General features: G+C 41.8%; 1 protein-coding gene across 10 annotated transcripts in view; it reads left to right on the forward strand.

Moving 5' to 3' along the window:
• FOXN3 (forkhead box N3) overlaps positions 1–26,917 on the forward strand; it is a 211,968-nt gene that overhangs the window by 165,667 nt on the left and 19,384 nt on the right. For 7 of the 10 annotated variants that reach the window (XM_055716614.1, XM_055716615.1, XM_055716613.1 and 4 more), the window contains one exon: positions 17,744–17,809. The exons of 1 other annotated variant lie outside the window; for it this stretch is intronic. In XM_055716614.1, coding sequence (XP_055572589.1) covers positions 17,744–17,809 — 66 coding nt within the window. The remainder of the gene's footprint in view (positions 1–17,743; positions 17,810–26,917) is intronic. 2 more of the 10 variants (XM_055716618.1, XM_055716620.1) reach the window with 1 other exon arrangement.

A 26,917-nucleotide genomic window follows, 5' to 3' on the forward strand; every position in this document is an offset into this window, starting at 1 on the left:
TATCTTTTCACAGCCATAATTGAGAGAAGAATATAGGCGACTTCACTTACAAAGCTGCTGTTTGCTTCCTCCTTTTGCCCTAAAGCAAACAAAATAGGCAGGCTACCAATTTGGAATCTATTGAATGAACCCAAATCACTTATGTGCTGTTTAGTTGTCATGACAGCAAGGCAAATAGATGTGTAAAGATTAGCCAAACAAAAAGGCAAAAACCTTGGCCCTGTTGTAAGGATTTGGAAACACAGTTAGTAGTTCATCAGTTGTTGAGGCTGCAGGATAAAGGCATGTAGGAAAAAGCAAGCTGAAAGTAAAAAGCCTCATCTGTGAGATGTGTAGGAATGAGGGGATTCTTGGGATAAAGTTTTTTAAGTGTTACTGTCATCTCATCATGACTCTTCTGGTTTCTGTTCCCTTGCATATTCAATATGTATTGAAAATCACATTAACAAATAGCAAGGATGTGAAGGAAAGCATGTTAAAGGAGAAAATCAGTGATCATGTAAGCTTATTGACTGAGACACTGCTCTGTTTTGCAAAGATGTGTCTGAGAAAGGTGTGAATGAGGACATCAGGTTTCTTATTAGATCACATTAAAGATATCTGAGAAATTGTAGACTTCAGGACAGCTACAGCAATTATTATTGTCAGCCGAGACACATGTAGTAAGAGACCATCTTTGCCTCAAAAAGCTTGCAGAGTGAATACAGCAGCCCGTGCAAAGGAGAAAAATTAGACTTCATGTGTTTCATCCTTCTAAACAGATTCCCTGAAACCACAGTGTCTGCATGGAAATAGGATGTGAATTTGAGGCTGTGCTGCTCCCAGGGTTTTGCTGACACAGGCAGGTATAGGTGAAGAAGGACTGTTGTCATATATCTTACTCTAGAGTCTGTCATTGAATATGGGCCCAGGGCTTAACAGAGAAAGTCCAGATGGATTGAGCCTTTGGTCTCCTGTCACTGCCTTGGAGGTCTGATGTACTTTTCTTGGAAATTGATAAATGGAGTGGTAGAGAACTGTTGCTGTGATATGAATTATTCCCACTGTTATTAAATAATAAACATGACCACAGCGACCTACTCAGTCTCTACACTGGATTCCTTCTGTGGCTTAATCTTGGTAATGGCTTCGTATTTGAACTACATCATGTCATGGGTGAGCTGCGGGCTGCTGAAGAAAAGGGCAGCAGAAGGAAGTTGGTAGATTGATACCATATCATGTGTAGCATAAAGTAAGGTAGTAAAAAGCCCTAGGAAATTATATTTCTTAAGTAATGCGATCAGAATTGCACTTAGACAGAGAAGATTGCTTTGTATTTATTAGCTGTGTTTACTGCTTTTTCTGATGTGCCTAAATAGGAAAAACAGGTATTCGGAAACTTCAAGGAGTGGAAAATGGAGTTCTAGACCCAAATCTGTACAGTTACTTTTGGGAATAACACAGCAAAATGAGTGAGCTTGATTTGCTGCGCAGCAGATGCCAGGATTATATGATGTGGAAGGAATTTTTTACTTCTAAACCCTTTCAGTGTGATGAAATGCAGGGAAGAGGAAGGAGGGGCTGACATAAGTGCCCTCGGTTTTTTTAACCTCTTCTGTGCTCTGAATCCAGAGACACACCAGCTGATTCACGCAAGCACAGCCCATCTGCGTAGGTGGACTCTACCAAAACAGTAATTAAATGTAGTGTGTGTTTCTGGACTAGAGCTAAAAGGGAATGGAAAATAATACTATTTATTCTGTGGTTTAAAGCCGTGCAGCTATAAACAGAAAATGCAACAGAGAACTGAGTTTGCATGAAAATTGATGAAGAGTACTGTGTGTCTTCTTTTGTATTTATGCATTATTTAAAACAAGTTTAGCAGACTATAAAGCTTTTGATTATAGTCAGCTTGTAAGTGTGTTCTGCTACCTTGTGCAGCATCTCAAAATGAAATGGACCAGCAGTTGTTTACAAAAGCCAAAGGTTTTCAAGACCAGCTGGTAGGAGGGGCAGATGGTACTTGGGCGTTGTGTTGTGATGTGATCTTGCAGTCCACGCAGTGCCGTGTTGGGCTGATTTATGGAGATCCATTTGCAGAGGCACCGTAGTGAACTGCTTCATTGAGAGAATAAATGTTTGAATGAAGTCTTGCCTTTTACACTGCATTTAGTAAACACCAGTGACCGCTGTTACGTCTGAAGAAAATGACGAGTATTTCGGAGCCTTTATTGAAATACTGGTGTCCTTTGCAAGCAGTGATCCTTCTGTTAAGAAGAGTTTTCTGTATGGGTTGTGAGAAGGTGAAGAAGCCACGCGAGTAAGGTTCAGCCCCCCAGGTTTTTATGGTGGAGTCACGCAGGACCGTGTCAGTGGCTGGTGGAGGGCCGGGTGAGCTGGCAGCCCAGGTGTGCTGCTGCTGCGCGAAGGCCCAGCGTGCTGCCTTGGCACCACCTTTCCCTCCACCGTCCGCTTCATTTTGAAAACTCAAGCAAAGTGAAAAGTGTTCCCGCTCCCCTGCAGGCAGGGCGCTGTCCCCAGCGCCCCCGCCTCTCCTCCCACCCGTGTCAGCATGCAGCCCTGCCCCTGGCGCCCACAGCATGCTGCGATGCTTAAATGGACGTTTAAGGTTGGAAAGGAGAGAAATGTTTTTCTTGGCTATTTTAAAGAGGGCCAAAATACTTCCTTGCAAAAGGGAAGGGTGGGGGAGCTGAACTAAAGTAGGGATAGCAGTGAAACCCCAGGTGACAAAATCTTTGCAGTGTTTTCCTTTCAGGAACTAATAAAGCTCCTCGTGACTTCATATTCAAAACCTGTTGAACCTGTTGGCAAGAACAGAGCCCTAGATCCTTCTTGCAGATGGTTTGTTTGTTGCTACCAACTGCATTTCAATTGCCTAGTGATAGTGTTTGTTTTCTTGGAATTTGCTTTCTGGTGCAGGGTTTCAGCGGTGGCTCCTGACCGCAGCCCTGCGGAGGCGGAGGTGCTGCGGGCCGAGGTACGGGGCTGCGGGCACCCCACCAGCCCTGCCCTGCGCCCGGGGGGGCGATGGCGGGGGGGGGGCGGCTTTGAAGAGGCTGAATGTGGGAAAGAGGGCTAAACTGCAGTCGCTCTCCTGCTGGCAGGCACGGTCAGCGTTAAACCCATTGCTTTTATAGGAACAGTCTGACCTACTTATTAACACATTGTATTTCCATGTTCAGCTAGGGCTGTCTGCCCCGGAGGGGTTGTGTTTCTGACCCTGCTGAAACGCGGGGCCCCAGCCCTGGCCCGGCCTCACTGGGGTCTTGGGCAGGGCATGTCCGTGTTTGTGTCTGGCAGTGAGGAGCTCTGGAACCACAGCAGCCGGTACTACGTGCTTATCCATGTGGAAAAAGGGGAAGAGCCTCCTGGAAGGACTGACACATGCCAAAGAGGAACGGGAAAATAGAAAGAAAGGAAAACTGGAGGGAAGTGATGTTTAAAAAAGGTTTTGACTAGAAATGTGGGTTTAGTTGCATTCTGTGGGGTAAAGAGGGGTGAGCCACTAATGGCAATAGCTGTGGGTACGCTTAGGCTATCTGAAAGGAAAATTCTTTTGCCAGCATGTGGAACTCAGAGGTGATTGTAGTCAGCTCCTCTTCCCTAGCTGCATTCAGAAAGGGAGGTAAGGGTTGGTTTGATAAGAACACTTGCCAAGAAGCAAATCTGGAGAAGACTAAACATCTGTGTGGGGTCAGTGAGAAGCTTTCTCTAGATTTGGTCAGCTGGTGGCACTGTGGTGATGTAAGAGTTGTGCATCTCACCTTACGGAGACATGGCATCAGCCAACATGGGAGGCAAGCCTGCAGCTCTTTCCAGCCAGGGCTTTGGTCTGTTTAGCAAATCCAGATTCCTGTAAGCAAATGACAAAAGTGTGGTGGTGGAGAAGATGGGATAACACTAGAAAATGTCCTTTCTGTGGCACACTTTTGCTTCTGCCTCTGCTCTGGGGGCTTTTCAGTTTTCCAGAGCTATTGGATGACTGTTTTCCTAGGCCAGCGGGAAGTATCTTCTCCATCCATTTGTAACAGTGGACGTAGACCCTCTCTGTTGGTCTGGGTGGGATATATACCCTTACATGACTTCCCAGTAAGAATGAATTTGCTACTCTGACAGAATCCTTCCCTGATTTAAAAGAAGTTTTTCTGCTAAGTGTTATAGAGGCTCTTATGAATGTAGCTGTTTAGTTCCCAGGTTGGAAAGCTGACAAAATTGTCCAAATAGTCAAAGCTTTCTAAGAGGTTTCCTCCAGTTTTGCCCCCTGAAAAAGCTGTGACCTCCTTCAGTAATGATACTGCAATGTAGCCTGAGCTTTGAGGACCATGGAAGGTGGAGTTCATGTAGGATACACACTCAGAGTGTTATCACAGGCTTTGCCACAAAATTCATTTTTCTACCTTTTGTGCTTTTTCTCCAGTGCTTTGTACGCATGTGCATGTCTCTTTCTTTGATGTACACATACACCCTTAGTCAAACCATTTAATCTAAAAGTTTTAAAAGAAAATAAAGAATTTCTGTATTTAAATTCTTGAGAGGCACTCTGCTATCATAATGATAGAGCTGTAGGATTACCCAGAGATACAAAATGACAGACATCATAGTTAATACTCATCAGCATCCTTTCTAGCAATCTCAAAGCAGTCCCATCAGTAAAAAGCCTAAGCAAGCTGTGCTGCATTATCATGATTGAGGGCCAGATCAGATTCAATGTTGCTGGCTGACATGAGGAATAGAAAGGAAGTCTTCACACTTCTAAAACTAACTTTGTAAATAAGCTCTCTCTAACATTGCAAATACGTCCTCACGCTTCTGTTAAAATACCCAGTAGTGACATGAGAACCAGCCTCAAACATGTTTGCAGATACTTTGCCTTGAAACTGTAAGGAAGAGAGCTGCTTACGTTCATCCCTGATAAAGGAAGATGTAGCTCAGTGCTTTCCCAGCATTAAGAGTGTGGGGATTTATGAATTCCAGGCCCTTCCCAGCCAACATCAAGTCTAGCAACATTGATTTTTAATCAGGCATAATTACCACTGTTAGTCTCCTTGAAACAAGTGATACAACATACCTCTAGCCATTTCAAGGCTTTACGCTGTTTTCCCTAACTGTATTATCATTGTACAGTCTAACTCTTGGTTTTCTGCACTAAGGGGTCCTGTAACTACCAGGTCTCCAACTTTACTGGAATTTTATTGACAATTTTGCATAAAGTAGAAATATTTTCATTGGTGTTTTCCCAGTGGAAGCACATTTGTGGCTTTTATAACAAAGGCTCTACAAAGACTATAATACATGCTATTAGCATGTTTGTTGCACCAGATTTATGGATAATTGTTTCTAAATTGGGGCATCAGGTATGTGTTAGGGGAGGGGAAGGGGTCCCTATAAGGTTTTCAGTTTTATTCCTGACTGCATGCAAGACAGCTGTTTGCCTATAAATGATGGCATTTTAAAGAAAAATAAGTAGGAGCTTTTTTCACGTTGCTTTTCTGGAGGTCCGGCACCCTTATACTTTGAGATTTTTCTACCCCCTGCTGGAGAAAGGGAGAAGCAGGGAGCTTCAGAGTGGCAAGAAGAAGCTTCAACAGACACCGGGGTGCTTAGAAACTCTTCATTTTCTGGCCCTGAAGGGGTGGCGAGACGGGCTGGGAGAGCCTCTGTGCAGTCCGTTTGACTCTCCCATGAGAGGGCAGGCAATCGTTACAGATCAGTGCGCAGAGAGCAGAGATGGGGAGGGGTTGGGGTTGGGAGGGGGAGGGGGGGCAAGACAAATGTCTTCTCTCTGTTTTGCTGTAATCGATCTGATTACCAAACATTATTAAGATTTGTTTCCCCAGACAGCCCGTGCTTTGCTTTCACAGACACGCAGATCTGACGCACAGATCATACTAGTAAATTGAATTTGCGCTGGCAGAGTTAGTATGTACTGTTTGCTGTACGTACATGAAGCAGAACTCTCTAAAAGGCCAGAAAGATGTCTGTGTGCTGCACTGACAAGGGTTACAGAAACTTGTGCTTAAAATCAGTAAACCAGCTCTCACTAGACATTGTTGAAATTTTGAAGTACAAAAAGAAACGTGGGGCAGGTTTTTTCCTATTTGATTTTAAACACAAATTTGACAAAAAGACTCAATACTACAAGTAAGCCCTCTCTTTCTTCGTGGCAGCTTTTGTCCTGGCACCTGCTTGGCTGGAGCGATGGCCATTCCTCCCTGGCAGGGACGAGGCTGCCTGGGGTGGGGAGCAATGCTGGGGAGCTGCAGGGGAAATGAGACCTAGCACCATTGAAGATGTGGTTTCCCCTCTGGCCTTGCTGTGTGCCCACAAGAACGGTGCAAAACATACTTGTGAGTCTTGTTAATGAAAGCACTGATTTTTTACAAAACTGTCCTGAGCTATATTTAAGCTGTCCAGCTGTTCCAGTCTGGGGCTGAGCCCTGCAGGATGCTGGTCTGTGATCCTCTTCCACAGGCACTACTCATTCTCTGGCTTGTATACTCGGAAGTGCTTTCCTGGATTGCAGCCACAGCTCTCACTACTATCTGGATAAAGCTTTATTTCTTTTTTCTTGTTTTAAATGTCCAATGACTTCGTTTAGGCACAGCCTGTGCAAGTGGTCAGTTTGGGTCCCTGTTCACTGCATAAAGAGAACAGGGTAACAGCCCCTTAGCTTATCCACTCTGTTTTGTGAAGTAAATGCAGTTTACGCCTTTCAGCTGAGGATCTGAGTTTGCAAAGGAATTCTGGTTGTATTCTGCCCGTTCCTTACTCCTCTGATGTTGCCTGTCAGCTAGTGGGGATTCAGAGTCCAAGGAGTTTGCTACAGGGTCATTTGTAGTGAATCAGAGTTTGGCATAAGTGGAATGCTGTCTCCCATTCTTGGGGTTTTTTTTTTTAATTAAAATGTAACAGATAATAGTAAAAGGTTGTTTCAACTGTTTTGGGTAGAAAGGAGCTGCATGATGGCAGTTTGGCATTAGAAGCATCCAAGGGGCCTTTAAACACAGTTTAGCTGGAAAGTCCTGCCTTAGTACTCACTTTCTAAAGACTCAAGTGAATTATTCCTTCACCACATTTCAGTTCATGGCATTTCATACTTTCTCTGTTTTTGAAATGTTTAAGTAAAAAATTCCAGTGAAGCCAGTATTTTACTTACATGTTTGCTACTATAATAGCAGAGACAGTACTAAATCTTTGCATTAGCACAGTGTTTACTGGAAGATCTGAGATGCATATGCAACCAAATTCAAGAAGAATTCAAGTGAAAGCAAGTTTGATAGGTTCCCCCCCCCCCCCCCCCCCCAGGTTTACAACATATTTTCTACAAAATCTCTTTTATGAAGTATTGAAGAAAGAAACACACACACCCAATAACTAGGATGTAATGTTTAGTCTAAACAGTATTGCAATTGTTTTAAATAAATCCTATTGTTATGTATGCTATTTAAGCTAAGTTAAAGCCCCAACCTAACCTAAGGCTGACTAATTTCACTCTTAAAGACTTTTCAGTGTTCATGCAGCTTATGTTCTCTGCTGCTTTCAGCAGGAGCTTTCACTAAAAAAGGCCAATATGGTCTCAGAATATCATTGTTCTAATTAGAAAGTAATTGTGTTACTCCATTGGTTATCCTGTAGACATCTGCAGTGGGATTGTCAAGATCTTCAAAGGCTATCTTTGTTTTCATATTTCATTACAATAATCCTTCAAAAATTATGTTACTTCTTACACTGCCTTACCATTGGCCTGCATCTCATCTCTCAGCCCACTTGGGAGGCTCTCCAGCAAAAGAAGTTAAAAGGCTCTAAACACTAGATTCCTGTCTCTTTGTCATTTCCTTTATTTGAAAATTAAAGAAGTTTAGAAAGAATATTGCAGGAAAAATGGAACTGGTTTTGTCAGATGATGGCAGTGTTGCTGGGGCTGTCTTCCTCCATTGATTTCCTTCTGAGAAGCAGGAGAACAGCTTGTTCCAGCCATGTTGAACATCACTCCCTGTGGAGAGTGCTCAGCCGTCATCCACAGACCCAGGCGAGTCTTTAGCATCGCCATGTACAGGCTGGGGCTGGCTTGCAGCAATGCAAAATAACGATTGTCAGTGCTCTGATGGAAAACAGGCTTTAGTCTGCTTCCATTTGTTGGGGTCAGTTTGTGTCTAGGTCCCGTTTGTCCTTAATGGGGATACAGTTGCAAAAGATTGGCAGGGGAGGAACGGGTGCCCCAGCAGGGTTTCCCAATATGTTTAATAATAGGTTTTCAAAACTATTAATTTGATTTAGTTGTTTATTGATTGATTCATACTAGTGACTGTAAGTTGGTCTCAGTCTTAGGAAGAAGGGAAGTAAATGGTACAGACTTTGACTTTTCTTCATTTATAATGCACCTGTCTTGGTGTATGTGTTGGTCTTAACTCTACAAACAAAAAGTGTTCTGTTTTCTGAGGTGTGACTTTACTCAAGAATTAGCAATAACACACTTTTGTTTATCCACTGTCCCTCTGGGGAAAGACACGTAACCTAGAACTGGAGGGCAAGCATGGGCTGGCAGTCATGGCCGTGTGGTAGGGAGTGTAACCCTGGCAGAGTGCATGCCTGCCCGCCTGCCTGTGTACCTGCTAGCGGGCTATGCTTACACTGGTTTTCTAACCTTACTTCTGGGGGCAATTCTAGCTGTCCTGCCTGCATCCATGCCTTGGAACCCAGGGCTGCACAGCATACACCAGGGTGGGAACTGCTAGGCTCGCAGCCAGTTGTCACAGCCCCTTAGGTTCACAGAGAAGACCCTGTGCGCAGACCTCCCTAAGCTGTGGGCCACCATCCTTCCCCTCTGGTTCTCCCAGTCACCCATATATGAGGCTCTGCCTGCTGGCACCTTTCTGCACCTTCCTGCCTGGACCTGCTCTGCTGTCCTGCAGAGAAGAGCAGAAGAGAGAAGGCAAGAGTCTGAACAGAAGTTTATATGCAGGCGTGGGAGTGCAGTGGGAGAGGTGAGACCACTTGCAAGCCAGGTCTCATGTGGCTTGCTCGCTGGCTTTCCTTCATAGTGCCATGGGCCAGGTGCTCCTGGATTGGCCTCTGTCCAACTCCTTTTCATTATACCAGGAGTCTTGCTTATGCTTAAGGCTGCTGCCACAGAGCTCAGGCTGGCTGTGTATGACAGCTCTGGGCTTACATCAACCCTCTGGACTGCACTGACTGTCAGATATGAGGCTCCGGCTCTGTGCTGCTTTTCTCCAAGTGCAGACAGCCACTGGGCTTCAGGCATCCTGCTCGGAGCACATCACCCACAGGAAGCTGGTAGGCATGGGTCCTGCGCATCCATAGCACTGACTATAAGCTTTTTGCAGGTCAGTTTTGTCATGACGTCGTATGAGGTCTGGTCCTGGAGTGTCAGACCGGTGCTTCTGCAGGTTTATGCAGGTGAGCCTCCATGCAAATAAGTTTCCACTGGCAGAGTTTCTTCATGACTGTTTTTGTGCTCTTTCCCTCTCTGTCACAGAGTTTTGCAGAGGGCTTACCTGCCCTAGAGGAGCAGTCTGGGAGGCAGCTTCTGGAGAGTCCTTTTCTCTGGGTCACACTGAGAGCAGTAACAATGTGTAAATACTTACAAAAACTCCACATTCAAACTTTTTATTTGGTTCCAGCTCCTGTTAGCAGAGTTTTCCCAAAATACCATTTCTCCATTGCCTAGAAGTGTTCTGGTTACTAGTCTTGTCCAGCTGATGTTGCTGTACTGAAACTGTTTTTAAAGTTAATAGTTCTTCCTTGCTTTTCCCCCGTGGTCACCTCATTGTAATGATGGCGTTACTATTTTTCTTAAAGTCTGTTTCTGTGTTGGTTCGGTTGTCCAGCTTGGGTTTTTAGCTTTTTTTGGGTTTTTTTCAAAGAATGAGTCGTTCCTACTTTTCTCAGGATACAAGTTGGAGCAGGCTCTTTGTGCAGTGACTTGCAGAAACTGCAGACTCCTCCAGGCTGAGGTCTAGAGCTCCTCAGCCCAGTCTGTTTCCCAGAGGTTCCACAGGAACCACTTAGTTCATCAAAACTTGCTCTTTGGAAATAATAGATCTTAAACAAAATTAGACTTGCTGTTATCGTTCCTACTGAATCGCTTTGTGCTCCTCTCTTCCAAAGTAATCCTCATTACTTAAGATAAAGAGCAGAAAAGAATCTATTCTTGTTCATTCAGCAATGTGGATAAAAAACTTGTTAGCTGTCACATCCAGGAATAACTGCCTGGCCTTACCATGGCTAATAGCATTTGTTCTCCAGTCTGTACTATGAAGTTAGACTCCCACGTTAAAGTAATTCCCATTTCTTTAATGATGAAGAGCTCTATGTCGATCCCTGTCTGGTGCAGGAAGTCAAGAGCAGACCCAGCGTCTTCCTCTTAGAAGTCGTCTTTGACCATCTTTCTGTAACATTTCCAAACATTTTCTGTTCTCTTCTATTTCCAGAGTCTGCTGTTCCATTATTGCATGACAGCATCTTACCATATAAAACCCATATTTCTTTTCCTTAAAAAGCACAGACCTTTTGACACCTGTTTCAATAATAATTGCTGTTCCACCCTGTTTGTGATTTTTCCTATAATAACACTAGTGCCTTGAGTGCCTCTTTTATTATGTCAGTCTGCCTGCGTTATTAGCACACAGCTATTTTCGCTGCTGGGTTTTTTGTTCACCTTTTCTGCTCTTGTTTTTGGTTTTAGACTGCATCTGGCTCCCTAGTTAGATGATATACAGTCTTTTCACTGATGGTGTCACATGCCTCACCTCTTTTCTTCACCATTAGTAGCAATTTTTTCTTTCAAATCCCTGAAATACCTTCCTCGGTGGTGTTTTCATATTTAGCTGGCATTTTCCCTTTTGCTCTCTGGATCCTGAAACCATTATGGAATTTATGTTTGCCTCCCCTGGCCTTCCCTTGCGGTGTTCATGCTGTGGCTTGTGCCATGGTGGTTCCACTAACTGGGATGTTTGGGTGAAGCCCTCCTGAAGACTCATCTTGCAGTGAAAGTACCCAAGAGCCACCTTTTCCTGCAGAACCAGTGGTGGAGAGAATGGAGGGTTTTCCCAAGGGTCACTTGGCCTATGCGAGATACATCTGTTCTTTTTCAGTTGGCATGTCTTGTGCTTGCTGGACTGAAAGATATACTCGGTTCTCAAGGTCTGGTGGACATGAATGTGTTTTGAAATAGCATGAGAAGGAAATGAGTACTTACAACAAACACTCGTGTGGGACAATGAGGTATGGCTTATTTGGTCTTAAATTGTCAGAGTTTTGTAGAGGGCTTCCTCCTGCCAGCCATCCTCCTGCTTTGCTGGAAGAAAAACCTATTGTTAGCAGCAGGGACATTATGAAGGCTTGAGCCATGATGACCTTAATGTTCCAGTTAGAGATAACACACATCTGCATAACTGGGGACAAAGAGCATGTGTGTTTGTGTGTGTGTTTATCCTTTGGTCAAAAAAATGTGTGTGCAACCTGTAAGGCTGCAAGGAATTACAGCCCTCATAATCCCATCTTCCACTGTAGAAGCTGAGGCTGCAGCAGTCAGTTAAGAAGATGGTTGAAATTCCTGATCACAGATTAGGTAAGTACATGATGGAACAGCACATTGTTTCTCTTCTGCGCTAGGCTCACTGGCTAGTGCTTTCTCCAGGTGATGCTGTTTTCTGTTCAGTATTACAAGCTGCACAGGCTGGATGGACTCAAGAAAGACTTTACTGTTACTTGTGTGATGGGTAAATTTTATTTTCACATCCTTCAGCACTGAAAATTGAGCTTGCCAGTAATGTACACCAGAATGAAAAATATTTCAAACATGAACAAAACCAAAGCAAGGGTCTCTGCCCTGTTCTTGGGAGAGAGTGTATTATAATATGCCATTTTTACATGTAAGACGTATATCTCATCTCTCTTTAGTCAGCTGTCTCTTAGAAGATTTTTATCTTGCACCGGTAAAATATGTATTGGTGGTGTGAGTCTTTCAACAGTTAATTGATCTTAATCTTTACTACTGAGATGAAAAGTTAGGATGACATGTTTTGGTTTCATACAGCTTTCCAAATGATAGATGAACCTCTTTCAGTTTGTGCATGTGCAAGACCTTCTGTAACTCTTTCTCCTACTGTTCTTTTTATTAAAGCTAATACTTCTAACAAGAATGTATTTCATAACTGTTCATGCAGTTTTTCAGCTGATAAAATGGTATCATTAGAGAATGGAGATTGTATGTAGCTTCATGATGGTACAAATTTAACAAAATAGAGGAGCAGGAAGAAGGTTTCTTTTACAAATGTTCTATGTTTTTTAAAATTAGACCTCTCAGAATAATTTGTGCCGTAGCTTACTTGGCAATGCTGGAAATGAATTTACAAAACAGGAAAAACTATTGGTTCATTTAGACCCGTACCTTTCTTCTTCTGTGTCTCATATTAGATCCTTTCAAAGGAGTGGGAGAACCACTGTCACTGCCAGACCAGTTTTGTATTGTTAGTGAAATTGCTTCCTCCTGGCCTCTATTATGTCGCTTCCAAAATTCTCACTCTTGGTCTTTCGTGCACTGTTGTTGAAGTATGAATACAATTTCTTGTTTCTTCCCAAGATCTTGGTTCTGAATCCTATTGGCTTACCATACGCTTCCACAACTATTCTGTTTATTTTAAGAGCTCTTCTCAACCTTATTTAAATATTTCAGAAGAGGACTCAGTGGCATCCTACACCAAGGAGTTTGACAGAGTTACAGTACTTACAGTTCTCTTCAGGTATTTCTTTCTATCTTGCACGTTGCAGTTTTATTTTAACAGCTATGTTCTTATTCTGTCATCAGGCAAAATAAATTAAATACAGGGGGGGAAAAAAGGGGGTGGAAAAGCCTTCACTCTATTAATTATGCTCTGTATCTGACCTAACCTGACTCATACCAAGGTTAACCATCATGATGTGGGAAGGGAAGAAGCACATCTATTAACAGACAAGTTAAATAGGGGCAAGCTGCTGTTTGCTCTGTTGCAGTTTAGTAAGCCCAAAGATAAAAGGCAGAAGACACTGTTGCTTTTGCAACATCTTCCTGCTGCTGAAAACTGAAAATATTGAAGAAACAACTCACAAAAGATGTGTAGGAGTGGGCTGTGCTAGGAATCGAGGCAGGGCATAAGACGACTGATCTTGTGGAAAAGGAATAAACTGGACTTCTGTCTTCTGAGTACTGTGGCAGTGTTTTACGTATTCCAGCTAGAGCAGAGCATTTGAATGGAAAAAAGCAGTGGAGGATGCTGAGGCAGAAGTAGAAGGGGATGAAAACTAGCATACTGAATGATGAAGTGAAATTCTTTACAAAAATAGTTCTGTTTTAGATGTAGTAACTTTAAATTAAAAGAAGATCTTATAAATTCCTTCCTGATGAGGTAACATGGCAATGGTTGTAGTGTACAGATGGTGCGGTTTATTTACTGACTATATTTTTTACATCAGTTGGCAGTAACATTTTAGTAGTACCTAAATATGCATCTTAGGTGCCTCTCTCTAGGCATCTGTGCTAGAAAATTCAGGCTATGGATGCTATGAACTGCTTCAACTGCCATTTTCTTTAAAACTGTATAGTATGGCTGTAAAATTAAATACCCTCTAGCAAAATCCAGAGGGACTGTGTTATCCAAATTTTGATTACGATTTCGTTGGAAGGGGATGGATTTGAAGCATTCAGTGAAATCAGATCAAAAATAGAAACAAAAATATCAAAATAATACAAACTATTGTAAAACACTTCCTTTTTTATGAAATTAACTCAGATCAGAGATCACAAAATAATAAAAGGACAGCTGTCACATACAGCTTTCTCAGGTTTGTTTTTAATTACTTTTTGTCAATTCTAGAATTAACAGTCTGCTACCCAGGGGTTATCCTCTGCATTGCTGAATGTTTGTATGTAATCTCATGTCAAAATGTTTCATGCCTGCTATTTCACCACTTCGCAGGACAGATTCAGATCTATATGGGTAATGTGCAGAGTGAAGTTCAGCTTAAACACATCTTGAGAATATGCACTAGATCCTAATTCCACAAACTGATAAATTGTGGGTTAGTTCCTCAGTGAAAGAACTGGCTGCTGTTTACCGATTTGGTGTTCACTTTTGAACACTTTGCTGAATAGGGGCTTGAATCTGAAGTGCAGCAAACAGGCCTGCCATGAGGTTTGGGACTTACCCTTCCTTGGTGTTATCTTTGTCAAAAGAAGTTTTGACTTCGAAAGCAGTGCTGGCAAAAATAACAGTAGGCTCCCACTGCAAGGGGAGGTACTGCAGCTGTGGTGGAGTTCCTGCCCTTTGATGGCTTTGAACTGCGTGGTGAATTCATGTAGGTGCTTGAGGTTTCTTCCAGGTCCTTTCTGATACCCTATGAAGGACACTTGGAGGATGAGGGACCAAGCGCTGAAACTTCAGAGTAGCGTAAAGCACTGAGTGTATAGACAGCAGCTGTTTGTTAGGGAGAGCTGTGGCTGCTGGAAACTTTTATCGCTTTCGTCACTCTCCAATGTTGCCCGTTTCAGATTTTGATATACTCTTCCTTCTTTGTATAACACCCGCAAGCCTTCCTTTTCCTTGTTGATCCTTACTTTCCTCTTTCACTGGGAAAGCTGGGCATCTTCAGCTTTCCGCTAGCGAAAAATGAACACACAGTTTGTGTATGCAGTCAGTTCACCACTTTAATTAGCAAAAAGAAATCTGAATGCATTCATTTAAATACTTGATTTTCTAAATTCCGAAATTTTGTATGTAGTTATTTTTAACCGTGTTTCCTAGGGAAAGATGTTCCTGCAATCATTACTCACTAACCACCTACTGTTAATAACTTCAGGAGTCTTTGTGTTCATCACACACTTGAGGTAGGGCAGAGATCTCAGTTATGAAATCCACAGCTTCAAAAATGCAGACAGGCAGGTTGAAGGGAGAGGATCCAGTTACCAGCCTGGTCGGGCTGCCATGCAAGGCCAGCCCTTACGGCTACAAGTGAGAGGATCCGCATGGAAGAGACTTCAGAAGGATGCCAGCTGTGGGGCAGGGGCCATCAGCGTGGGGGCACTGGTGGGTACCAGGGTCTAAGCAGGAAATGCCAGTCCAAACAAAGGCACCATTCGTTCACCTGCCTTCAGTGCTCTTCCTCATGACTACTTTCCAGCTCTTCTTCTTGACATCTTTCTCAGGAGAACACCTCCAAATTGTGAGCATGAATGCTGCGCAAGAATGAACTGGCTTTTCAATTTGCCCTCAGGCATTGCTTCTGGACCTCTTTGCGTGGTCTCTGACTTCTGGCCCTCGGCTCTTGTCTTCCTTCTGCAACCAGTCCCTGCTTTTCCTTTTCTCTCTGCGGAAGAACAACTGAAAGCACATTGTCCTGGATCCTACTGACGCCACCCTGGGTGCGTGTCCCTAAGCCCTCTTACCTCTGCCAAGGCATTATGGAATAGCGCTCTTGTTTTTTTCAAGAATATACCAACAGAAACCAAGCTAGACACCACAGCAGGTGTGGATGGGCTTGAATCATGGTTGTGCTTTGGAAAACAGCTGCTGTGGATGCAGTCATGTGTTGTAAGCAGCCCATGTTTGTGTCGTGAAGTCATTAAAGAAACATGGTTGTACCATTAGTGGTCCAAAGGCTGAGAATGCACCTTTCAAGGTAAAACTACTTGCATCAATTTTATCTCGAAGCACAAAGTTTGTTACACGAACAAAACCCGCAGTCAGCAGGAAAAGTGTTTTTTATGGTTGTGTCCTTTTATTCTTGCAGCAAAATTATCATTGTGCTACAATATTACCCAATGGTGGGACCTATCTAAAGTAAAACAAGAAAACAAAATTTAGGAACAGCTGATAAATGCTGAAGTTGGCTGTATGAGTTACACAGTAAATTCAAGTTCTAACAATCTTCTGATTTTATGGTATGAAGGAGATGGACAAATTCTGATTTGGTTTGGCTTTATTTCTCAGGCTTCTTTGCTTTTTGTCTTGCTTTTTAATGTTAGATAGATTATGCTTCTTGAGTTTAACTAAGGGGAAACTCTTGCCGTGTGGGCTGTCTGGTCTGCGGACCCAGTCCTGCAACACAGCACGTGGTCAGGAGTGAAGCTGTTTGGAAATGGCACTTTCAGCATAGATGCTTGCAGCAGGAATACTGCTTTTGATGTATCTTCAGACTTGGAAGATTAATATAAATTGGTAAAGCTGCTTTTCTCAGTAGTCTTCTGGTGGCTCTTGGAAAAGGATATGCTGACCTGTCCAGCAGACAGACAGGCACCTGCTTTCTAGTATGTGGGCACCTTTTATACTAATTTAGTCTGCTGCTGCTTCAACTTAAGCTTTACACCCACTACACTGTTGCTTTGCTTACTGTTTCAGCAATTAAATAATAGAGCAGCCATTAGAAGTGTGTTTCCAGCTATTCACAGAAAAGTAGTACATACTTAAACTAATAAAAATCCCTTTTTTATCCTTAACTGGTCAAGTGAATTTCTGTTTTGCTGAGCAGATAGTGAAATCCTCTCTACATCATTTGCATTGTTAATAAATTGCAGGGCTTTATACCATGTCACATAACTATAAATAGATTTGAAATGTATAAAGGTACGGTTAACAGTGAGAAGTAATTTTCTGACATAATAGCCAAAATAAAGTGCCATGAAGCTATTAGTAGTAAATTGAATTTTTTGGTATGTAATTTAGTATAAATACTGACAAGCTGAAAAAAAACCAACCCAAACAACAAATGCATACTCATTAGTCATTCAGTTTAGCAGTGCAGAGGCAGCAGTCGGCCAGGGTGTGCATTTTTATGTCTGCTTCAATTGCACACTTCATTTATCTGGACATGGCATAGGCGGCTTTCTCTGTCACACAGCATCACTGCACGATTAGCAAGTTGTGCCCCAGGGCAGCTGGGACGCTTTGCTGGGGCAGATGTTCTTTTCAGCTTATTCAGTGTCCGTTGTGGGGTTGTTTACTGTTGTCATAGCTACCTACATTTCCATAGCAGCCGAGCTGCTGTGTGAAGCAAGTGAATATAGTTATAAAAGGATCATATTTTGTTCTGTCTCTGTAACTTACCATCTGTCATCTGATTGTTCATGATGGATTCAGAAACCAATTTAATAACAGCGGCCAGACGATGATTTTTTGCTTATGTTAAAGTGACAATGGGTGAGGATGCAAATAAGTTGGTGCTTCAATGAAATGCTGGCTTCTTCCCATCCCCCCCTTAACTGTAGCAGTTTGGCTTCCAACACTTTCTCAAACGTTGCTGAAATCTTCATCGACAAATCAAAATGACCAAGTGTCATCTTCTGTACTTGCTCAGGTGTAGGTGTTCCTTACGCTTTCGCACTCTACTGTCAGCTCATCCCTGTGTGTTGCTTCCAAATTGTGATGTTGCACCTGCTTTCACAGATCCTTTGTAATGAAATCTAAATGCTCTCCACAGAATTAAACAGCAAATTCATGAGGCTAACAGCAAAGGTATCATGCACACATGACTGTGGTTTAGTGACATTCATCATTGCACTCTCCTTAATAGTAGCAATGGGACCATGTGCAAGTTTGGGGGTAAATTCAATGTGTGATCAACAAGCCCTCTGAATAATGAACTCTTAAACGTTTTCACTGCAGAGATTTGGTTGAACCTATAGTTTAGCAACGGGGGCAAGAAGATTAGCCCAGTTGTAAATAATGTATTTATTGGTTGATTTTTCCAGATCCTGACATTGATGCTGCCACTGCCATGATGCTTTTGAATACTCCCCCTGAGATACAAGCAGGTTGTGAGTAGATATTTCTATAGCATATAGCAACATAGACATGTAAAGATAATATTCTTTTTTATAAGTATACAGCGTACCAGATAAAAAGAAGGATTTAATGAAGAAATATAACTTCCCTTGTAGACCCTTACACTTCCTTGACCCTTACATGAGTATAATTTTGTGGTTCATATTACATTCTTTGTTACATGAATAATAGTAATCCGTGATCTCTAATGTGAAAGAGGGGTTATTGTTATTCATGACATAAACATAAATGAGTAATTTCTATTATCCATACTGATAGAAAGACCTGGGGCAACAGCCAGGAGAAAGGCAGGGAGAGCAAGAGAACGAAGGGTACATGGCATATGGTTTTGTTTTCGTTTTGTTTTGATTTTACTCCCATCGTATGAGTTACCACAGCCATCTGGATGCTTTTCATTCACTTGGGCACTGTTTCAGCTCCTTCCTTGCACACAGCCTGCCTGCTTTGCTTTTTTGCTGTGTCTGATACAAGGCAGTGGGCCGGCCCCAGGGAGCAAGGAAAGGTCTCATTTCCTGCCAGTACTGTCCTCCTTGTGCTGTGACCAGACCTGGCGGTGTGATGCTGTGTATTAACAGACCACTGAAGGGGCTCTGGCCCCCACTGTACTAAGTTGTGCAAACGGTGCAGGAATCGTCCTGCCCCACAGAGCTTGCAGTCAAGATATTAGAGGAATCCATAGAGGAACACAGCTGCACAAAAGCAGGGAGTACAAGAAAACAAACATATCCCTGGTCAGCAAGCACGGTAGTAATGCCAAGTGACAGGCAGCTCTGAAAAATGAAAGCAGAAGTTAAAATAGAAGCCATTATGCAGCCTGTCTAGCATCACTGCTATTGTTCTAGCTTGGGCAACCAAATCCAAATTCCAAGGGAAGTCTTGATTTGCACTTCGATACTCTGCCTGGGGAAGAGACTCAGTTAACATCAAAGCATTTCCTGTGCAGCCGAGGAAAGCTATTGTCAGCCTGCTTTGTGACCCTGCCAGAGAAATACCTCTTGAGAAGCTCCTCTTGGGGAGGAGCGCGATGTACCGAGACACTGTCCATTCTGGAAAGAGGGAAGGGTGGTCCTTGTCCTCCTAAACAGCCCTCATGGACTGTGCGCAGTAAAATGGTGAGCAATCCCTGTTATGTGTAAGTAGGAAAAGGGAAAGATTTTATTGAGGAGAGGAGGTGATGTTGGGCTTACTGGGAAGAATAAAATGGGAGATTTTCAAAGGTTCAGAAATGTGAAGAAGTCAGATTTGTGGGGCAGAGAAAAGAAAAAAAAGTTGGGGTAGGATGGGAATGAAGGGGTAAAAGGCTATGTGAGAGAGAGGAGACATAAAGCAGTATGTGCACAAAAGAGGACAGGGAAAACAGAATTAATCTGAACTCCTGGAGGAACGGGAGAGCAGGAGAAGACTACAGACAAGAAAGGGAAGAGATCCATAGTAAGCTGCATATACTAAACATACTGTAGAATTTCATCGCATGTGTGTGTTTGTCAGCATTGCAGGTGTTTGCACGGAAGTGGAGTTGGGCGCTATCATTTCATAGAGATCATAGCTGTATTAGTTTGTAGAGGTCGCTCTGAGGAAGAAAATTCTAGCTTTCTATGTGTTTGGCATATCTCTGCCCTCATGTCACTTTCCCAATGGGCTGTTGCATCAGGAGGTCATAAGTGAGAAGGAGATGAAAGCAGAAAGATGGCTCCTCGCTCACATGGCTCCCTCCTTGATGTCTGTAAGTAACGAGGCTTTCCAATGTGCCTTTAAACTGAAATGCAGGGTCTGCTCAGAAGTTCATGAATCCTTCCAAACATTGGGTAGAATTGGCTGGTGCCAGGAGGAAAGGGCAGAAGTTTTTATTGTAACTTCAGAGGTCCTCTAAATTACAAAGGAGAAATGTTTTTGTGTGTGTGTAAATGGATACCTGAGGAAGTAAATCAGCCTGTCCTCTTAATTGCAGTTGGGTCTCACTTACATACTGCATTAACAACGTCTTAGACAACTTAGAGCAAATTAATTACTGCTGCACATTAAGAAACACTTGCATGAAAATTCACATTTTAAATTAGTTCTCAAATAAAAGGCAATTGGGCTGCAAAAATCTCATTGCAATGCTGAGCATCATCTAGAATCTTACAGTTTGTTCTCTGTGTTTGTGGCAGTCAGTGACTGTCGTGGACTGCGAATGATCAGGGCGGCGAGCATGCTGGTACTGTTTGACCCCTTGAAGATTTAGAGTTCTGTTTGTCATATCAGACTGTGATGTCATACATGTGCTCAAGCTATCAGGACTGCAAAATTCCTCATCTTTTGAAGACAAGATTTGAAGAGGGAGGGACATAGTATACAGTTTGGCCACAGGTGTTAATGCGTGTTAAAGGGTGAAAACATCCTTTTGGTCTGAGAGTCTGACTCCCAATGTGCCAGTTACTTCCACAACAAAGATGGTCCGATGGAGGCAGAACCCAGGTGTCATTTCACGGTATAACAACTTGACAAATCAGAAAGTTTAAAACCCCGGTCCATTAAGGCCTTTGCCTGTCCTACAAACATTTAACCATCATTGTGAAACATGGGTACCTACAAAGTAGATTCATATGACGGTCTGGATTCATGTTTGTGTGGACGGTTACATGTGTTGGCTTTTGACTTTGAAGGCATCGTCTTGGAATAAAAGCTACCTTTCGAGCAAGATAAAAATCCATGCTTGTTTAGGCAATGTGGGTGCTAAAAGCATCTTTAAAATGAAGTTAGCTACAGCCATCATTCAAAGTCATCTTAAAATTTATTCTTTCAATATAGTCTTTCAGAAAGGAATCCCATCTCAGTGGTGTTAGAAAAATCCAGAGTAAGCTATTCCTCCTTTGTAACAGATTAATTAATTAGCTTTACGGTTTTAAATGACCCTTTAAAATTCCATACACGAGTGAAACACTGCTAACAACCACACGTGAATTCTAAAATCAGCTTTTGCTTTTATGTGAAATCTTAAAATGGTGTCTGAGCTGGCAGAAACATTGCTTACTATTTACCCTAATCACACCATGATTTAGTTTTCATGACACACAAAAAAAAAAAAAAAAAAAGAGTAAACCTCTGTTATTAGGTTTATTTTGTGTTTGTGGGGTTTTTACTTCATAAGCATACAAAATTGATTGCTCGCAGTGTCACTAAAGGTTGGAAATAATGCAATTATAGTTGCGATTTTGACATACAAAATCAATTTCTAAAATATTAACACTTTGTAGTATTTTCACAGACCAGATATTTCTAGATTGTAACTAAAGGCAGAATTTCAAAGTAGCCAGCTTGGTGTGAGACTACTGAAACATACAGTCTACCTGGCACCAATAATAAAGCATGAAAGATACTGTGATATGCCAAGAAAGGGCGTGTAGGAATATAGTTCCAATACTTTATTTGCTTCAGTTTATGAAAGTCCTTGTATTTCATCAATTTTTGTATGATTTGATTATGTTTAAAAAGAAACAGCAACTGAAACCCCTGCTTTCTTCAGTAGCAGCTATCACAAGTTACAAATACTTTGGATTTTATTAGTAGCCAGTACATGAATATTAATTCCAAAATACATTACTTGAAAACTGTATTTTGACCTGCAGGGTTCAAAGGGTACTTGCTGGGCCATCTTGGGCAAGTTGCATCAAATTTCTGGGCCTGTTTTCCCTGATGGGAATCTTAATTCACAGAGAGGACAAAGGAAAAGGAGACGGTGAACAAATGGTAAAGCTCCATTTACAAGTCATTCCTATTATCTCAGTGAAGCCCATGGGTTAGTTTCATACAATCATTAAGATTTTCAGTACTTCAGTTCTTTCCAATGTCTTGAAAGTAATTGTTACTAGCTGTCACTCCAGTGTCCTGGGCATGCCATTTAGCCTTGCCAAACCATTGTGTTTTGCTGTGAATAAAATGGAGGTTGGTTTTGGTGGGTTTGCAGTGTCTTTGGACTTCCTGACATTCAAGTCGCTGTAAGCATTTTCAGTAGCAATACCGTCTTAACTGGAGAGGTCATTCCCAACTCGGAACCATTTGCTCTTCAGGAAGGCCAGTAAGAAGCGAGTGTGCGTAGTGCGTTGCTGTTACTGCCAGGGAAACAGTGCTGTGGTCAGAGAGATTACACTGGAAATCTTGATCTAACTCAAGAAGCTCTTCACTCAGTGATATTGGACATAGCTGCCAATTCATGAGTAGTCCTTTGCCCGTTGCTATACAGTATGGGAATTGCACACAGATAAATGTAAGAACATTGCTCAAGCTGAAGCATAATACTGCAAACAGCTATAAATAGTGCTTGCAGAAGGGGTTTGGGTAGAAACCAGGAAACCGAGAATCCTCTCAGCTCTGAACATCTATCTTCTGTTTTCAGTACTGCTCACCACTACTCACCCGGGTTAGATGGAAAGTGGTGGCCTTCAGGAGACTTGGAAACACTGGTTTTGTGGGTGGGTCTTTGCAGGAGACAGAAGCGCTGTGATAAAGATGTTTGTGAAGATATGAGCATGGAGGTTTGCTGGGTGCTTCTTAAAAAGCAGGCTTTCCAAGGGTGCCATCAGTGTCTCTCTGGTTTGGAAATTTTATTAAACTTTGTCTCAAAGCATATAAAACTCAGAATAGATACATGTATTTTAAATTTGGTGGGAGAGGTAAATTCCCTAAAGAGACTTACTAATACTGTACCTCTATACTTCTAAAATTGTAGCCCGATCAAGTTTTCTTTTTAAGCTAATGCAAGTGGATTCCATTCCACATGGAAGATATTTACAGAATCAAGACAAAAGATTTGTATAACATTGCCTTAATAACAGACAAAAATTCTCCAAATAGGATCAAATAGAACATGCTGTTTTCTTGGGATGTTTTTATTGTAGTTGAAACTTTAAAACTGTAATGTTCTTGTGGACAAGTTACTGTAACTTATTAGACAGCTCCAGCCTAACTTTTTATATCAGAAAATTATAATCATTGACAGTAAAATGTTTTGTATTTTGATTTAGCAGCATGGCTTAGTTTGCTGTTGGGCAGTTCCAGCATCACCAAAATGAAGAATTTCTAGCTGTGTTTTCCTATTTCGACAAAAAATATCTCGGAAGATTGAATTATTTTTATTAAAAGTCCTTAGACAAGGTGTGAGTGCGATAGGATTATCAGGATATAGTTCTCTCCCTCCACCTCAGATTTTTGTTAGGAGTCAACAGCTTGTTGGATGCAGCTTTGATTTGCAGTTTCCTAGCACTACAGACTATGGAACTTAAAAGCTCTAAAATTGTCCTTGAGCAATAAAACAGAAGAAGTTAGGCAGATGGCATCAAATTTATGCCTGGGATAAGAGAGCTGGAGTGAATAAAGTTACAGATTTGGCAGATAACATTTGCTTTTGGCAACTTCTGATGTCCCATCAATTATACATTATTTTCCTGTTTTCAGTTCTTGTGGCCTGAGATGAAGTGTTCTGCTAAACACCATCCTGGAAGAGGGATTGGCAGAAAAAAGCTGAATCTGATAGATATTAGCAGAAATTCAGTACCTCTTGTCTATATTGATTTCTTCTGTGCTACAAGGGACAGGTCGAGGAAGAGAACCCTGGGATAAATGCATGTGCCACATAAAGATGCAAGAGGCAGAGAACCAGTCTGTCCCTACAGGATACCTTCATACTGTAATTTTTTCAAAGTTCATTTTGAATAAATACTATTCAGTCTTCTGTACTAGTCTAAATATTGGGGACCTTGAGCTAGACAGCTTAATGAAGCGTATGCTTGTTTCCCAGATGACATAAAGAACATGTATGTTTGTTACCCCTTTCTTTTTAATTTCCTCGACTTACAACAAATTACTCTCAGCACTGATAATTCCATTTAACTTCTATATGCCAACATTAAACCACGAAGTTGGTTTCCTTGTTTAGTGAACTGTTGGGGTGTCAGTGTGTCTGACTACCCATTAAGTATTTCCTCCTTTTCCATGTCAGCTTTGCCAAACTGTGTGTTAGGCAAATCCTTAGGGAAGGACCCAGTCTAATATGGGTTTAATTGTTGTGAAAGTCTTGGGAAGAGGTTGTTAGCTCAGCTGGATGCGGGAGTTTTGCTTCACATGCACACACACTTGCAAGTGAGAGATTCTGGATGCAATCTGTCGAGTGAAGTGATGAATGAAGTCCATAGTTTGGGATATTCTACTCGGCTGATGTGCACACAAGACAATGCTCTGAATTAAAACAGCTGTGCACTGGCAGTGGAGTGATCATGTAGCCTTCGACTTAATTTTCCACCTCCAGAGGCTGAGTATGGGCTACAAAAGAACTGGATTTTCGAGGACTTCTGCTGGATCTTTTTAAGACTATCTGAATGTAGTGTTTTGATGGATTCAGATTATGGTATGTTCTACATGGCATTCACTTCATTGTCTGTTAAACTGTAATGTGAAAGTGGCTACAAGAGACAGGTTATTTTCCCCCTTGGAGAATTTGAGAGGTGCAGTTTTGATATTTTATATTGGATGCATCACTTCTCTCCACAGCTAGCTGGTGAAGACTTGACATGCCAGCAGATCCTACTCAGGTTGTGGTATTCTACCAGAGCAGCATAACAGGCAAAAATCATTTGCTTGTTCCTGCAGCAAATTAGGAGCAGATTCTCTGTCCGCTGTTTAACTGTACTCTGGTAGAACTATTGCCTAGGTTTAAGCTTCCCGCAAGCAGAATGCAGCGATGAAAGCTGAAAGGTGAATGATGATTTTTGTTGTTTCAGACTCTTTGTGTTTCACTAGGAACATTTTGTGGAAGAGGAGACCTGTATCAAAGAGATGCACAGATCTTTTTACATTGTTTTCTTGAGCAGAGTCTCTCAGACATAAACATCGCTTGGCACTTGCACAGGAAAGGTGTAAATTACATTTCACACTTCTGCCTAGGAATTGGGAACCATGTGACCTGCCTCTACCATTGGTTAAAGAAGTATTACAAAAGAGGAGTCTGGACTGTAAGGTGTTAGTCGAGACTGGCACTGATCGATGATATGGCTTATAGTAAATTATCTTACCTCCACACCTTGAATCTTCAATCTAAAATATAAATACCTCACCTCAAAGTATGGTTTTGAAACATAATTAAAGCTTGTAAGGCATAAAAGTATCTGTGGAATAAAAGCACCACGTATTTTCCGGTAAATAATTCACAACCCTTCAAAAATACCAACATGTGCAAGTAATACCTTGGATAATAAATAGCCATCTTCATACAGCCTGCAGAAGGGCAGGGAAAGTGTCTGGGGTACCAGGGACAATGTGTTAGCAGTTTATATACATAGATTATTATTTTTTTAAAAACAATTACTGTCATTTTGGAAAGGATGGGTATTGATGCTTTAAATGCTCTGGAGATGCATGAGCAATAGAGGTCGGTCTTACAGTGGCACACTAGTTAAGTGAATAACTAGAAATTAATACCTTCTACCATTGAATAATTAATTTGATCCTGCTTTTTATTTTAGGTTTAGAATGCTACAGAAGCTAATTTACCAGCAAGTTGGGGGGCGGGGGGTGTTTCATTGTGGTTCCAGATGTTCACTGAAAGGAAAGAATCATCTAGTGTCCTCCTTCAGTTGATCTCTTGAATACAACCTTTCTGGGTTTCTGTCTGCATAACTTAACTAGAGATGCCACGGTAATGCTGCATCATAATTCAGAGAGTTTGGGGAAACAAAAATAAAGATCAGCAGCAATAACAGTGCTGTTGCAAGCTGGAATAGTTATTGAATTCTGGGTGGTGATTTCAATATACAGAGTTGTGATGAACTTCAGAGAAAAGTAAGAATCACAAGAATCATAGTTAAGGCAGCTTCTGGCACGAATATTCCTATTGAAGCCTTGAAATGACTGGTGGCATGCTGAACAGACCAAACATAATGGAAGCGAATTTCATAGGCAGGAGTGGGTACCAAGTTCTCTCTTAGAGGGTATTTTCAGAAGGCAGCAAACTTCCACTTTTTCTGTTGTTTTTGTTTTCTAAACAGTTACTAATTCCTGAAGGGAAGAGCAGGGGCAGGGAGAGAGGGGTGGAATGTGAAGCTTTTGAAGACAGTGTTCCCTGAGTAGCACACCATGACTTATGATCCTGCAGAGTCAAGGAAGATGAAGGGTGGGTTCAAGTGGGAATGTCAATGTATAAAAAGTCTAAGCTATGAGACTTGGCAGTGTATTTTATATACAGGAGTGCAGGATAAAAGGAAGCTGGGAGAAGGTAAAGGAGGAAAGACGTGAGACAGTATTTTTAGAAGAGTTACAGGGAAGCGAACAGGATTTTTCAAAGCAGCAATGGGAGTTGTCAATAAGGCAGAAAGAGAGGAGAGGAGAAAGGGTAAGATGAGCATCAGCTAACTCTGCCAACAGACCAGGATAATTAGGTAACCATGGAAAGAAGAGTTTGGATGTCAGGGAGCCTGTTGCTCTCTTTTTGCAGTAGAACTTTCATTGTGTTTGCTTTGAAGTTTTATATGCATATATTTAGGCAACATCCGTAGCTAACTGACATGTGGCTCTGTGTGTATGCATAAATATTTCCATATAAAATGCTAGGGTTTGTATCAGACTAAAGTGAAAATTCCTGGATTTTCCTTGGTCAAAACTCGTTCATTTCGTTTAACAGGACTTTGTAAATGTAAAGGTACTGTACTGTGCAGTGCAGTACAAAATCTGTCCCTCTTGTAAGCCTGTTGGAAAAAACACGTCTATTGGAAATCAAGGATTTTTATCAATATTTTGTTATTTAGCAGGCTTAGCTGTTGCTTCAAATTTTCCTGTGTTCTGTGCATTTTAGATTAACAATATCCTTGAGCAGACTGCTTTTCTTTTCAAGACACTGATATTTTGGCCATCTTAAGGTCATGCTCTTGAGACAAATACAGTAAGAAGTTCAGATCTTGGAGTTTATAGCAAGATAACATTCCTCTGCAGTATCTACAAACCCAAACATTGGAGCATTGAAAGCCTGATAATGTCCCCTGAGTGAAGCAGATTTGATTGATTTCTCATAAGCTGGCACTAGAGGAAAAAGTGCACAAAGTAGGGAAGTATAA

Source organism: Falco cherrug, chromosome 7 (genome assembly GCF_023634085.1).
Source record: "Falco cherrug isolate bFalChe1 chromosome 7, bFalChe1.pri, whole genome shotgun sequence".
Taxonomy (NCBI): domain Eukaryota; kingdom Metazoa; phylum Chordata; class Aves; order Falconiformes; family Falconidae; genus Falco; species Falco cherrug.